The sequence below is a fragment of the Heliconius melpomene genome, chromosome 10 (genome assembly GCF_056956725.1).
Source record: "Heliconius melpomene rosina isolate 202511_hmr_F chromosome 10, ASM5695672v1, whole genome shotgun sequence".
Taxonomy (NCBI): domain Eukaryota; kingdom Metazoa; phylum Arthropoda; class Insecta; order Lepidoptera; family Nymphalidae; genus Heliconius; species Heliconius melpomene.
The window spans coordinates 17289758-17306552 of record NC_140398.1 but is presented as its reverse complement, the minus strand read 5'-3'; the positions used below and the strand labels follow the sequence as shown (position 1 = coordinate 17306552).

The window sequence follows — 16795 nt, the reverse complement described above, 5'->3', positions numbered from 1 at the left end:
ATCATTCAAAATTAAAATAAAGATTTTTTTTTTCTTATTATCATATCCTCCAAATTAGGATACAAATTTATAAAAAAATATTTGAAGTGTTAATTAACGTTAATATTATTTTTTAATTAGCACTTGAATCACGGTAAGTTTTGCTACTCAACACGCTGTCTCGAAAATTCGGCGGAAAGTCTGGAAAGAATTATCTTAGCACTGGTTTCCCTTTGCCTACTTTGTTAAGGGAAGAAGCCTGAAGCTGGTAAAATCAAATATATTGAGAATCAAATTTATACCAACAGGGTCCCATTTCCTTCTAAATTAATTAAAGTACTTTTAGGTGCAATAAGTTAAGACAATAAAAAAGACGACCAAATATTAATATACCGCGCCACTGACCATTGTTTACTGTTACAATACTCGTATAGTGGGCAGTGGGCGATATCATCTTGTGAGATAACACATTGCGACCGTGATTGATCAAACTTCCGTACTGACGAGTATTTATAGCTTATCGTGCATTGACAATGCTGTTTTCAATTTGTTTTTGTGGAAGTCACGAATGTTATAGCACTAGCAGTCATATAAATGTACCTACATGAAATACATTAACCGTATAGATATACAGTTTACACATAGGTAAATATTTGTTTTTTAGCTTCACTTCGAATACCGTATATAGCATGGTGAACAGAGGGAACTTAGTGTTAGCACACTCTGTTCCCCACTTTCCGCCTTATTTTCGAAATATTATTTGTTGAAGAGAGGCGCTACGCTTTATGAAATCAAAAGAATCATCCCACTGTGACGGTTGTGGGTTCGATTCCCCGAATGGCAATTGAACCCAGAACCGTCACGTTTATTGTCAGACGTTATACAGTTGTCTTGACTGTAAATTGCGGAGTAGGCCGAGAGAACCTTGTGTTAAGGCACTCTGTCCTCCACTTTTAGACAATTTTTCTGCACTTTTCCTTATAAAACTGGCAAAAACATATATTTATATATTTTTGATAAAATTAAGACCCTGTGCAAGATTTACAATAAGACGAGTCACAACAATGCGCCTATTGCATATAGATACCATTTATAGTGGCGGTGAAAGTATATGACTTAAATATTACAAGCTGAAAATTAATTTATATTATAATTTTTTTTACATTTAGAAATTTGTATTAATAAAATAAAAGTTAATAGAATGTACAAATGAAGCATAAAATTGGAATTAAAACACTTTACATAGAGACATTCAATTTATCAATTTTTAACTAGTAAAAAAGGTATAAAAATAGGAAAATAAACCTTACTTTCATACAATTAAAAGCAAAAATTCTTTAATTCTAGAAAACAATATCGCGGAGTATAAGACGTGAGCAAAAAGTCATAAACCAATATATTACAACTGCGTATAATTTTTAAGTTACATAATTTTCAATCTTAACATAAGGGAGCAAAGTATAATTTCATGTAACATTCTTTTATAATTTGTATTTATCCTGATAAAAAAGGGTAATTCGTTATGTACAAGTACTAAGTTCAAGGTAGCTTAGGAATAATGAGTATGAATATAATAATATCCACCGCCATGTATACAGTTTAAGAAAAAAAGGTCTTTGTACGTATGTTCGTAGGTATAATAAGTCGTTAAGAATATATAAGTGTTTATTATTATTCATTTACTTATTCATATTTGTAATTCAGCTAGATGTAGGCTCAGGTTAGACATAGACAACCTGGGAACCTAGTGTTAAGACACGCTGTTACCATTAAGAAACTTCTGTTCCCCACTTTGTCTTCTTTTCACTTTCTTTATTACTGCCAAATTTTGGAGGCATTGCGTGTTTAACTGCGGAACTCAACGTCGCGCCGTGCCTCGTTAAAAGAGGAAAAAATTAAAATATTCAATATTTCATTCCCTCGAGTAGGAGTCGAAACCACTTCCTGTCGCGTTTGCAGGCTTAGCTGAAACTACGCGGCATAAAACGTTAAAATTAGACATAAAGGGTCCTTGAGGAGGGTGGGGGACCGCTAAGAGGATTTGAAAAGGAAATGCAGAGAAAGATTTCTAGAATAATTTTTACTTTTGCCTAATATTAAACATCCAAATATAATAAATTGCTTTTCAATATTTCCTTATAAGCATTTAAAGACTTTAAAACTAGAATTAACGACAACTAATTGTCCGTTTAAAATGTTTAGAAAATCAATCAAATCACTTCTCTCAATTAAAAATAATTAGTTAATTTTCGTATATGTTCGCTTCTAAAGTGTTACACGTTATTGATCTATTGTTATTTGAAAAGAAAATAAAAAAATATATGTAATTCTGTTTATATATAATTACACTGCCGTACAAGAGGAAACGTTTTTATCTTGTTTGGGAGAGTGCTGTTTTTTTAATATTATTGGTAATTTATTTTTAATAATATTGCATAGTCGCACTTGTTTTTACTTAGAATTTAATAAAATAAATAAATTATAACCTACACACGAAAAACTAAAGTTCAAATTGTTCAATGAAGAAACAAAATTATAAAAGTTCATATATGTATATTAGAGGTTGTGGGTTCGATTCTTACTCCAGGGGGAATTAATTATTCGCTATCAGTATTTTTATTTCTTCGCTCTGGTACCGAGGCAAAAAGCGCAGCATTAAGTTCTGCCACTTAACATACATTGCCTCGAAAATACGGCGGAAAGTGGGATAAGGAGTGATTTAAAACTAGGTTCCCTATGTTTGACTTCCCCTGATATAAGCGGGATACAGCATGAAGCTGTAAAAAAAAAACGTATATATTATGAACTACACTCTGTATACATCTAAAGAAAGATTACTGAAAATATTCAAGTAATTTTAGTAACTAAATTTTGATAACCACCAGGCAAGACTGCTCACAAGCGGAATGATTAATGTAGCGTTATACAGAGGCAGGAGACACGCGTAACATATGGGTAAGTAGACCATTCGGAACAAAAGAAAGCTAATTTTGTGATTTTGCACCAACTTTCCGCTCTCATACCTTATTATTTGTACTCTTACATGTTTTACTAGTAAGATATTTTTCTAAAAATCTCATAAAATATATAGATTTCATAGAATTTTGTGATTACTTTTATATTTTATGAAAAAAAATCCATTTGATATCGATAAAATTTACGTTATGGAAAGTAAATTGAATCTAACTAGAATTTGATGTCAATATTAATTATTGTTTTTTCCTTCTAGGTACTAAACTTAAGTCAATTTTACGAAGATTATTAAAAAAATGAGACAAGTAATTATAAAGCGATCATCTTGTATGACAGAACAAGAAACCCAAAACCATAATGACACGGTCATTACCTCAACTGTTGAGCTTACCTGACGAATAAACAAAAGAAAAACAATTGTTGACGAATAAACAAAAGAGTTTTCGTTTGTACGTTAATTATTTAAAATCTCGTTCCTTTATTTTTTCATTCAATTAGTGTTAAGGGTTAAATGTAAGCTATATAGAGGGATATGTAATTATAAAACCTTCAAGTGGGTTTATTTATTCATACATAAATGTTTATTTTACTTTTAATTTATAGAAAATATTGCAAATATTTTGTTTCGTTAACAGCAACTAAGTATAATTTATAGGCTGTGTAGAATTGAGTCTTAGAACAGATTACGGCGCCATACCATTAAAAATGAAATCGTTTAGTTTAGAACAAAAGGAATTTTAGCAATAAAAACCGAGCAAGATCCGATGATGCATGCCAAATTGCTTAACGCAACATGAGAAAAATTCACTCACTTTCATCTTGATTATTTTTTTTGCTTTTCTAATCATTTTGTTACTTAAAATTTATAAATAAAACTCGTCAAAATAAGTAACTAGAATGGTTAATAATGAAAAAAATGTAATCGATGTAAGTATAGGATTAAATACAGAATGAGACAATTGATATTTTTCATTTTTCAACAAGAGTGAAAAATACATCAAAGTAAGTCAATATTTAATATTTATGCAAATTTAATATGAAATCTCATTTGAATTACGACGAATATGAGTGAAGATTCCTCTTTAGTCTTGGAGAAAGGCTTTCACGTGTCCATCACATTAAGTATTGTTTTGAATTTCGTGATTTGATTTCTATACGGATGTTACACAACATTAGTCGTTAGAATTATATTCAAAATACATGAAGTGAAGTATGTAAATAATATTTTAAAATATTAAAAAAATCAGTAATTAAAGTTAGCAGTCGATAAACATTACTTAACCTTAGTTAAACATCCTTCTGAGTCAGACGTGACATCACTGCATATTGTACTAAGATTTTTTATATCTTCACGCTGTATCCCGCTCATAGCAGAGTAGGCAGAGGGAACCTCGGAACCTAGTATTAAAACACTTCCGTTTACAACTTTCCGCTGAAATTTGGAGGTATTGCGTGTAGAGTGGCATGACTCAATGCCGCGTTACCAGAAAAAAAATATTTTTTTCAATTCCTCGTTCCTAATGTGTGAATCCAATCCTGTCGCGTTTGCAGTTGCAAGCTTGTACCTATGCGCCACGAATGGCCTCAGATATGTACCAAAGAGGTTCAAAGTAAAGCTTACTTTAAAGTTAAACATAGGTACCAAGTGATTAGCGTGTCTTCTACGGACGATGTGAAGTAAAAAAAGAGTTTACAATAAAGAAAATACTGATCTTTTAAGGATTCTTGTTTACATTTGACTTTAATATTCTAATTTGCACAATCTTATCGTGTCTCGATAACTTAATGTTAAACCAAACCAAGACAAGCAACGTTAACACGATCAAAACTAAAAACAACAATTGGAATACTAACCAGCTTAATCATTCCAGTGTCCAAAGCGAACGCTCAATCAAGTTCGAATTGCGTTCACAACACTCACTTAACTAAAGCAAACAAAATAAACCCAAAGTATTTGAAAACACGATTTAGTATTTAATATTTAATTTATATCACACACACGACTATCGCCATTGAGGGTCGGCGCGGCACTGACGTTGACGTTTCAAGTTTCGACTTTCGTTCATATTCGTCGTCTACACTCTACAGTGCGGTCGACAAGTCGTGGCCAAGGTGAAGTTAGCTGTAGATGGCTGCAGAAATTTGATTTAAAGAGTTCTCTACTTTTTAATAATTTCTCTCCGAGAGAACGAGGCGAAAAAATTAGAAAACCTAATTTCTACACGGCCACGGCTCGTCGACCGTACTGTTATAGTCTATGGGATGAATGAAATAGGCTCGAGCCTATCACGTTAGACAGAGAAGCACGATATCGATATATTGCCTCTCTCCCTCTCTCTTTTTGCCGGAGGCGCTCGGTGACGTCACTTTGACAACCTGTTGTTTTTTTTAAAGCCAACCACAGGTGTTCGATCTATCGGCTTGCGTCCTAACTGTCGAGATTTAATTGAAATTGAATATGTTATGTCTTATTGATGTAATATTATGCTAAATATCTTTCTGGTTATATATTTGGAATTATCTTGTGTAGCTTGCTCTCTATGTATGTTATTAAAGATATACTTATAGATGTACTATTAATTCTGTTTATACTTATAATATTATTTTTAAAATAACAGTTACTATTACGTAAAATAAGAACTAAAAAGTTGTAAACTAAAATATTTTTCATATGTAATGCAAAATCTATTTATAATATACACGTTAAACACATTTTTGTAGATATTGTATACCTACCGACATATAAGTCATATATGTAGTTTAATTTCTTAGTAGGTATTTATTATATTTGATGTTTTTGAAACCAACAGTAGATGACATTCAGATAGCAATAACAATGGATAGGTGCACTATTTAAAAAACAAAAGCCATTTCAAAATGGCTCTGATGAAACCAGCAGATGATTACAGAAAAACTAAAGCGACAAGTGGTGCGGCACTTGTATAAATATAAATGAGTCAGTTGTAACGAAAAAAAATTAAATTTATAATTTTCATAATAATAGGTCCTTTTAAACATTATTATTATTGAATCTAAGTATATTATTATTGATATCGAGTTTAGTATCTTTTTTTTTCTTAATTTTCCGATGAATATAAGAAAGCATCTTGCAGATTTAGTGATATTTTATTATGCCTTAAATTTATAAACACTTTTTTTGTCTTTATACTCGTAGATATACATATATACAATAGGACTAACCCACAATATAATAAGATCGATGATACTTTTTAGAAATACATAAAATCTCTTGGAAATAGTCAAATTCTGCTACGTTAAAATTTTTAATTTTTTTCTGAAAAGTATTTTTTCTTTTCTAAGTATAGAATCACACTTTCAAAATGTAAAAAAGATCTTAAAGCTTAATGTTTCAAAAAAAGTTACATTTAAAATTAAACCGCATGTCAATCGAACTTAGAAAGCCTAACCCATTAGTTGTTTACAGATTTATACGATACGTTAAATAGCAATCTCCCATGTCATTGAGTACAGGAAAAACTGACATAAGAGAATTTCTATAAAGAAAATTGCAATCTGAAAATAAGATTCTGATAGGTACTTCGATCTCGTTTTTCCTTTTCCATAATCATAGAAAGTCAGACGTGAAGCATCCGGTAGTCCGGTTTGGAAAACCGCATACTATAAAAACCTATTAGGAATATAGGTCGGTACTGTTGTGACTCATGCTTTCTTTTTCCAGATCGAGTCATTATTTTTTAAATAATTTTAAAGCTTGAAAATTTACAAAATAGTTTTGTTGGTAAACATTTTTTTTTAATTAATTGTTGAAATTTTCAGTTCAGTTCAAATATTGAGCCAAATTTTCTTACTTTTAAACTTTTTTATTCCACTATGAAATATAAGTTACGCACAAGATAGATTTATGTCGAAGATCTTATATTATTTAATAAAATAGGTACCTACTGTTTTATAATTAATTCATATTAACATACACATTACCTACTATATAATTGTAATACATTTTAAAAATGAAAACAAGTGAAAATGGAATAAAACATAAGTCATAATAGACAGAGAAAAAAGAGAACACCTAGTGTTAATATAGTTCGTTCCGCATTTTCCGAATTCTGGAGGCATCGCATGTTGAGTGACGTAACTCAGCGCCGCGCCTTATGCAACGTGACAAACACATTCAAATATATTTAATATAGCTACTATAAAAATAAAAACAAGTGAAAACGGAATATGACCTGAGTCATAATATTTTCTTCGATTGTCAAGTCTCAAGATAAATCTGACAGATCGTACGTGAGTATTACGGGATTTCACAGAGATACTAAATTTCCATTACGAATTGCAAATAATTTTGACATGTTAAGATCTATTTTTGTGATAATATTGATAAAAAATATATAAATGTTGTAGTTTATTTAAATTTACTTTAAACCTAATATATTAGGATATACGAGTATGATAAAAAATAAAATTGTTATGTTTACTATCGCCGTTTTGAATAATGTTTTCGAGATAGGTAGGTAGATACAGTAAAAAAACACTTGAACTTTCTTCTCTCGATTGCGTTCTGCGAGCCACTTGGCTACTAAGTTCTAAAAATAATATAAATCCGTGTTTCGATATAAACTGATAATATGCGTTGTTAGGCGACATCATTTCATTTTACTGCATAAAGTATTTGGTACCTACCTAATACCTATACAATATAGATATAGAATATGAATATATTATTATTCTTAACTTACTTATAGGTGTAAACGTAAACCAAAACAGAAAATCGTCTAGACTTAGATGACAGGTCGTCAGCTTCGCAACTGCAGTAGCAGATTCAAAAAATTATCCTTTATTCTTGAAAGCCAATTCTTCATGTACAATGATGATGTACCTATGACCTAATGACTTAAACGAATTGAATTGTAGGTACTCAATCGGCAGCTTTTATTCCAAGATTATCGAAAATATCATATTATTTATTTTATCTTAGATTCTTTAATTTACTATTACATACGTGTGAATATAATTAAAATTGAAACAGCAAGCTACAAAAAAGTAATTACATTTTAAAAAGTGCCGAAATTAGGTTTTTGTTCTGGAGTCATTAAACTTTGGTGGAAGCGAATAATTGATTCTGAGAACACGTTCAAACATTGACATCGTGAAAAATGCATTACGGAGAAAGGAAAAAAGGGATTGCGACGTAAAGCTTTGTGCACAAAATTATATTTTAAAATCAAAACACTACCCATTTTTATAAGATGTTAAAAAAAAATGAAAAATTAAAAGTAAAAAAAAAGTTTAGTCAAGGCTATAAAAAAAATTCTGAGTAATTCTATAGAGATAGTATAATTAAATTTGTTCTTCGTATGCCTGATGCATTTAGTCAGAGACCAACTCTATGTCTTCATGGTTTTCCCCGATCTACTTATATCAAATTTATAAGAAGGTAGATATGTCTTGAATGATTCATACCACATTGTATATTGTATATATGAATAAGAAATCTTTCATCAAATGGAGCACTAAAGGAAAATTTCTCGAAATTCTTACGAGAACGCGCAAAAACGGGAGCGGCCACTAGTATATATTTTGAAACAATAAATTTTATAGAAACAGTTTTTCTCCAATATGTATTTGAATAACTAAATTACCATTTATAAAAAAACGACATCCATTGTTTGAATTGTCTATTTTTTCCACCCACTGCACCCTACTTAACAACAATACAGGCGAAGAGTGTCAAAACATTGACCTGTTGACAAAAACCCTGAAAACGTACACTCGAACTCATTTCTGTAAATAAGGCGAGTCGAAAGCAAAAAGTAGTCGCGCGTCACATCCGCTCATTGAAATCCATGTTTGGACAAGAAACGGAAGACGTGTAGGCTAAGAGCTAATTTGTCTTTATCTTTATATGCAGTTACCGCGTTTTTGTTTGCTTGTACAATCATTGCACGTATTTTTTAATAATCATAAATTATTAATAATAATAAACTATTAATTATAATAATAAAATTACAACAGATACTTATTTCAAGAAGATATTTCATAAAGAACTTGTATAAATATGAAATGAATAGAGTAAATTAAGAAACTAAGTACTCTGATCGTATTTTTTCAATGCAAACCCCCAAAATTATTATTTTTGTCGTATAGATATGCACATAGCACGTTTGAAGGCCATTATTTCAGCAAAATACTAAGTATATCGCAATAATATATTAGTAACAAAAGAAATCGACATTTCCTTGTTGGAATTAATGAATTATCGAAAATACGGAGTGTAATATTAAGATCGACCTTTGCTCTTTGGTTCCAAAGTTTTAGATTTTTGTAATATCTAAATCAATTCTTGTATAAAATGAGATCTATTCAAATAAAAAGCAAGTGTATGTGAAACTTTTGTAGTATCAAGAGCAAGGGCAGTTTCGTAAAGGCTGTTGTAATGTTACGAGTATCAAAAATGTGCACCGTAACGAGATTTTCCATCCCGTTACGTAAAATTTTTATCCATTGTCAGAAATTGTAAATTTCCAACTATTACTACAATATCACAGGTCCTTAGTCTATAATTCTAAAAACGTGCAAAAGACAAAGTAACTTAAACACTATTGTATCAAGAATTCAATAACGCCGAACAATGCCCATAGTTAGCTATTTGACGTAGAATATGTAAATTATGTTAACTATGTTAACCATATAATCTATTTTATTTATAATCTATTCTAAGCAAATTCATAAACTAATTAATAAACCTGCTATATGCAGGATATAGCCTGAAAGGTTAAGGCACTCCGTGATCCACTGCCCAATTTTCGAGATGTGCGTGTTGGGTGACGGAACTCAACGCCGTACTTTATCTTGCAACCATAGTAAGAAAATTAAAATAATTCATTCCCCCAAATAGAATTGGAATTCACAACCACACGTTTAGAACCAATCGCTGTGCCGCTGCGCCACGACGACCTCAGAGATAGTTAATTATGTAAATATAGACTAATTTTACCTAAATTTTGAGACATTAAGCAACTGGCGAAGTGATTTTGTGCTCAACTGGCACGCTCAGAACGCCATAATAGAAAGAACAGAACAGAACAGACATTAAACAGCTTATCGATGTGGAAACAGTAGGCTTTGTAAATGGTATATAGTGTTATATTGCATTTCTTACGGGCCGCTATTACAGTTATCTTCATGCATATTTCCTGCTTTTCTTATCACCTGATTAAGCTAAATAATGACGCCACCACGGTAACTTTTTTTACTATCTATTTATGTAACTTTAGCTGTATTCCCATGGCAGGCATAGCAGGGCTGGCAGAGAGACTCTGTTTTTTACAAGTTGAAAATATTTAATTTGGCGACTGAATCTTTGCTTTGAATAAAGTGCGAAGCTAAAAAAAGGAAATAGGCCGAACAAAAATAACCAATTATATAAGTTTCCATTCACATTTTCTAGTAACAGCAGTTCATTAAAATTTTTGGCTTTCTGATATTAAATTAGGTCTTGCGTTGCGCAAACATTTATAATTAAAATTACTTTCTTTAAATTCAGACTTGTTTTCAGCGGTTTTTATTTTAAATTCACAAAAAAAATATTTTAACTTTTTTTACATTCAAGAATTTCATAAGTCTCAAGATAAGAAACGATGCGTGATATTATTAATTATTTTTTTCTACAAAATGTTAATAAAATTGTCTAATTTATATGATTTATTAAATAAAAACGATTTAAATTTAAAGAACTCGCCGACTTAAATAGCCTCATTAGTTATAACAAAACAATACATAATGTAATAAAAACGTAACTGACCGCTGCGCTGGTCTGTACATGGCAGATATATGGGAAAATTTATAATTGGGCGCTTTCAACACTGTTAAAAACCCAAAAGAAAGATTTTAATTGTTTTGTCTGTTTGTCTGTGTCACTCTATTCTCAAAAACGGTTTAACTAGAAAGATACTCCATTCGCAACTATTTTCCCAATTCGGGCAGACATTTCGGACAAGACGTCGTGTGCTGCGGGAAACTATTATTTCTCTACCAGAGCAGAAATTAATTTAAATAAAATCATTCCCTCGAATGGAGATTGAACCCACAACCATCGCGATTACAGATATTCTTGCATCTGAATATCTTTTTCATTCGCTTCACGTATCTTCCGCATTTTACGGGGTATGCAAAGTGAACCCAGTGATAAGTCATTCCATTCTTATCTGTACTTACAATCCTGCCAGATACGTCGCGTGTGGAATTTTAATTTAAAATGTATTCAACTCGATCGTAGGAAAAAATGTTCAAGCTACATTATTCCTCTTCAGCCGTAGTAGTACTCTGTCATTATTTCTTCTAAGCTACATATAACATGAAATTGGATCGACTAATGAAATAATAAATAATATTTCGTCCCGGCTATTAAATTGTCACAGATATAATAAAAAATAAATAAATGAATAGCCGACATGAGGCCGTCCATCAGTACGACTACACACATTTCAACTTTCCATCAGAAAGTGGACACATCAATTAGTCTAATTGCGCCGCGGACAGTCGACACTCGAGAGCTATCTCTTATCAATTTATATCCTACAATTATGTGATGTATGATCTAATGATACAAGCTTATTATAACGATATTACGTATTTTTAAGTATTTCCTGTTTTTTTTATTGATTGAGTTTTTTAAATTATGACCTGACCTGACGTTACACATTTCATAAGCAGTACAGTGCATGACATGTGCTTTGTTTAAAAAAAAACAGTAATTCAATCTGTAAAAATGGTCAACTCAAGTGTCAATAGACCGTACCGTACCGTTTATATATTTGAATCTTCACAGTAATTATGAACAGTGATATTTTTGTTATTGTAAAGATATTTATAAAATATAAACATTGATTAATTATAGAATCAAATGAATTCTCTTATTGTGTAGACCTTATCAAAGAGTTTTATTCAGTGTAAAATAGAAGAATAATATGTTCCTACCCCCAAAGTTAACTTTCTATTATATTAATAACAAATATATATTTTAATTAATATGTACATACTTGTGACACTTCCATTTTATTTCTATATAGATAAGGATTAAAAAATTCAGCTAGACTAAATTCTTTGAACGGTAAAAAATGCAACGCTTTCTGAATATCCCGCCCGCCATTGCGAATTATGTGTTTTATCTCGTAATTCAGTTATTATTTAGTCTCATTTATTTTATTTGTATTAATTAGAGCTACTTTCAGTTTCAATAGTAACCAATTAAATGAAGACGAAAGTAAAAGTTATTTTCAGCTTTGACTATTATAAATACCCTATATTTTCTAGTGTAGTGGTGCACTTGCAGTGCCTTGCTGTCCACGCAATGGTTGGGTTCGACCTAATTGTTTTCAAATTATTTTAATTGAACTTTATTATTGTTGCCACGTTATAATCATTTATGAAATTCAATTGTTCCCAAATCAAGACACGACATTTGCAGTAAGTTTAATTTTAAACAAGTATTTAAAATTTATAAGTCTAATAATAGATACTTATAAATAAAAAAAAAAACATTACAAAATCGTATAACGTTTTACAATTGGCATCACTATTTCGCTCCAAGACATTTGATGAAATAGCTTTAAAGTTCAATATAAAACGCAACAGTCGCAATATTGGTAATACATCGCTTTTTACCTTTTGTTTTATTACTGTTAAAACATTTTGCTTGTCGACCTAAGGGCTTAGTTCAAACGAACCACGTCCCCGTTTTTGTAAGAAATATTAATTAATATAAAGTCAGCCAGTCGTGGCGCAGGGGAACAAAGTGTGACTATAAACGCGACCCTTTCGCGTTTCAGGGTACGATTCAAACTCGAAGAAATGAAATATTTAAGATTTTCATTTCTTCTTCCCTCGTGTCGAGGTAAAGTGCGTTGAAAAACGGTGCGTCTTAACACTACCTTCTTCTTCTTCTTCTACCTGCTGTGTGCGGGATATAGCGTCATAATATCAGCATAAGCGTTTACAATCATAAACTTGTGGCACCTACCAAGAATCCTATTCATATAGGAATATAATAAAAATACCGCAAAACCCGACTGTAGGATGCTTTATGCGACTGCTGTGTCCAATTGAGATCGTTTGCAAGTTTGAACTTTGCGCAAGAAGTCAAGGCAAGAACAACCGCAATGATACTCGTATAAATGACCAGTACCGCTTACGTGAATTGCCAATATGTAAAGCCTTTAGCGGTGAATGAATTTAGTAGTGGTTAAAAATGTAGTGACTTGTTACTAACTACTTTCTGTCTATTCTGATTCATATGGGAGTTATATAATAGATATTGCAACAAGCAAAATAATCTGAAAAATATAAAATTATATATATCTAATGTGTATACTATGTGCAAATTTTATAAACAAAACGAAGCAATATATACCCTAATATATATAGATTAGCTTCACGCTTTATCTACATATAGCAGAGTAGGCAGAGGGAACCTATTGTTAGAACACTCCGTTTCCCATTGTCACCCAATTTTCGGTGCGCTTTATATTGTTATAACAGCGAGGAATTGAAAATAATCCATTCCTCCGAGTGGGAATCCAACTCACAACTATTTCGTTTCAATCGGACGATGTACCACTGCGCCACGACGGTCTCTTACATTGATTGATGGATTAATACTCATAAATAAAAATTACTAATTACAAATATAATTATGAAATATTTTACTTAATTATTTAAATATTGTGCTGTAAATGTTCGAGCCAAAAAAATATACCTACAACACATTGGTTGCTAGAGCATACTCACAAAGTCCGTCTTCAAATTCCTCCACGACGTGAGGCTGTCACTTCGACGGAGACTCGCGTTCACTTGTCTCGACGACATACTATATTTACCCTGGAACAAATGAAAATGAAGATAAATAATTTTGTACGCATTGGTCTAATCATTATACAAAAGATTTAAATAATGATATCTCGCGGCGCTACTATGTCAATTGGTGGAATTGACATTTTTTTAGTAGTCGATTTAATGAGGTAGCTTTTAGGCTGTATATATATTTATTAAAAATCAACGATTTGAAGATTTAAACATTAATAATAACAATAAATAGATATGTTTGGGCTTAAGAATCATACTCGTAATTATAAAGACACATTATAAAAGCACGTGATTCTTGGGTATTTCACATTATATTAATTTCATAATCCTTGTTTACTTTATTATTATAATATACACAGGAGATTACATGAGCATATCATAAGCCTTACAATTTTTTCAACTTATCTCTGTCCACTGCCGAACATGGGCCTCGCTCATTAACCCTACTTAAATATAGGTATATATTTTTTCATTTACATATATATACATATTTTTTAGCTTCACGCACATAGCAAGGTAGGCAAAGAGAGCCTGGAAAACTAGTGTTAAGATACTCCGTCCCCCATTAAGACACACTAAGGCTTTGCGTGTTGAGTGGCGGAACTTTAGCGCCGCGCGAAATTGAAATATTACATATTTCATTCCCTGGACTGGGATAAGACAACCGTCCTAGCCTCAATCTAAAATGTTTTAGGCTTCAAATTGTTAAGCCGTAATAAATGTTATGCATGTTGAATAAGATTTAAAAGGCAAATCTTTTGTAACTATAAACAAGATTAATAAGAGACAATAATAACTCTAATCTATTACAATAAACTTATTTTATAACAATAAAAATAATCCTTTATAATATGTGAAGATAAGTCATACAAATGTTGTAAACAATGTCGTAGTTACTTACTCTACATTTTATTATATTAATATGTAGATTATATTCCTTATTCCTATTAGAAGAAAGGCAGGAGGAAGTCCTGAGTACGAATCCTACCCCGGATAATTTTTTAGATATATCATTGCCGCATAATAATGGCTTAGGTAGACTAGTATTCGATTATTTATTACGGTGATATTTATAAATAACGGTATATTATCATTGTAATAGATAAAGGTCTGTATGAATGAAATTTTATTCCCCCGATTGGGACTAGTACCTGCAACCGCTACAAACGCGGGTACGATAAACAAAAATATTATTTAAAATAGTAATTTAAAAAATCTTTCCTAGTTCTACAACCTTCGGTCATAGGTGCCAATATAATTGGCATGTCGCGCACACGGTACCTCCGAACACTAAACTCTAGAAAGCGTTGTGAAAGCGCGCACTGAGCGCTTCGGGCGATAGATAATTGCTATACGGCCGGGGACAGACTCAATGAAAATTTATACTATTTATAGATAATGTATATCTTTTTTTAATTTCAAACTTATTTAGTGACGTAGACAAAAAATGTAAAAGTAGGTCTGTCCCGTCTCTTGGGTCCTGTCTTCATATTTTTTTTTATATGGCACTAATTTCTTTTTAACTAACATGTATATTTTGCTTTAATTTAGTGTTGCTATTTTTAATTCGTTTTATTTGTTCAATGCGATATAGCTATAAGGAAATATAATATGATAATTGTCATAATTAAAAACAAAAATTTTTCAACAATCACTTGCTAAATAATTCAGATCGTAAATTGTCACAAAATGACCTTCTCTAATAACTAATAATAGAACTAATAATATAACTAATAATAATATAACTCCTTAAGTAGATTGCATAACGTATTTTGACGTATTTAACGTAATAATAAATACGTTCAAAATTATATAAAATTTAACAAAGAAATAAGACGGTGTTGATTTTCTTAATCTGTTTTGTTCAGGATATTAAGGATATAGCTTGATTCCAAAAAAATATTATGATTGATTTGTCAATAGAGGAAAGAGAGAAGAATATTTTTTTAATTACATACAAAATGGCACATCGGTATAAAAGGAAAAGAGTGCCTTAACACCAGATTCTCTTTAGTAATTCTTATATATATATTTTTCCCAGTCAGTAAGTTCTGGGCCTAATAATATTTCTCATTACGCGATTTCAACGCGTTCGACAATTTGAACTACATAATTTATTTTTATAGTTGTGCGTGTTGATTATCTGTTTTAATCCTATTAATATTATAAATTTATATCTTTATATGGAAGATTGTACGTTACAAACGTTAGCTTAAATGTTTTTACCAAGTCTTGTGTAGACTGCTCTATGAAATTCGTATACATAGATTTTTTTTACAATAAAATTTTCGTTTTGAATTATTTTGTTCGAAATTCCGTTTTGTACTTTAATAGTTATCAACTTACCAATATTTATACTATTTAACCCTTAATCAAATATTGGGAAATTATTTCCCACATGCCACTACTGTAATTTTTTTGTTTTATTTCGTTTTTGGCAACTCTAATCAGTACCAACCTTAGGGAAAAATAATCGTACAGAATTTTTTAATTTTATTAATTTGCAACATTTTGTCTTAAGGCGCGAACTGTCATTGTATGTCAATGTCAAAAACACAGTTTGAAATATTTTGTGAAAAAACCGGTTCAAACGGAAGATTTAAAAGTTTTTGAAGAAAAAAAATCTGGTAAGTGCATAAACACAATAATATTGTAAACTAGATTTGTTTTCTGAATGTTTCTTACGGTTTTTGGGCTCGCAGCATTGATATTTGTTGTATTTTCTTAGGTTTAATTATGTGGGAAATTATTTCCCATTGTTTGTTCCTGCATTTGAAAAATACCAATTTCTATATATACAATAAATAATTTGTCTGTTGCACTATATAAGTACCTAAACAGGTATAGTTACTTATAATTTTATCTAACTTACACAACATTGTCAGCGAGTAACTCATATATGGAGCTTTCTCGAGAGTTATGACTGCGATTGAGTGATTTCTCACTTGATTTTTATAACTATTATATTTTAGAACTATTTGTACTGCTCAGACTACCA

The 16795-nt window shown here is 30.9% G+C and overlaps 1 protein-coding gene across 2 annotated transcripts in view; it reads right to left on the bottom strand.

Moving 5' to 3' along the window:
* Window positions 1–16795, bottom strand: part of conu (Rho GTPase-activating protein conundrum) — an 82522-nt gene that overhangs the window by 56584 nt on the left and 9143 nt on the right. Inside the window, exon 2 of one of the 2 annotated variants that reach the window (XM_085192165.1) lies at window positions 13723–13812. In XM_085192165.1, coding sequence (XP_085048291.1) covers window positions 13723–13812 — 90 coding nt within the window. Of the gene's footprint in view, window positions 1–4806; window positions 5184–13722; window positions 13813–16795 lie in introns of those variants that run through there. The other variant, XM_085192166.1, reaches the window with a different exon arrangement.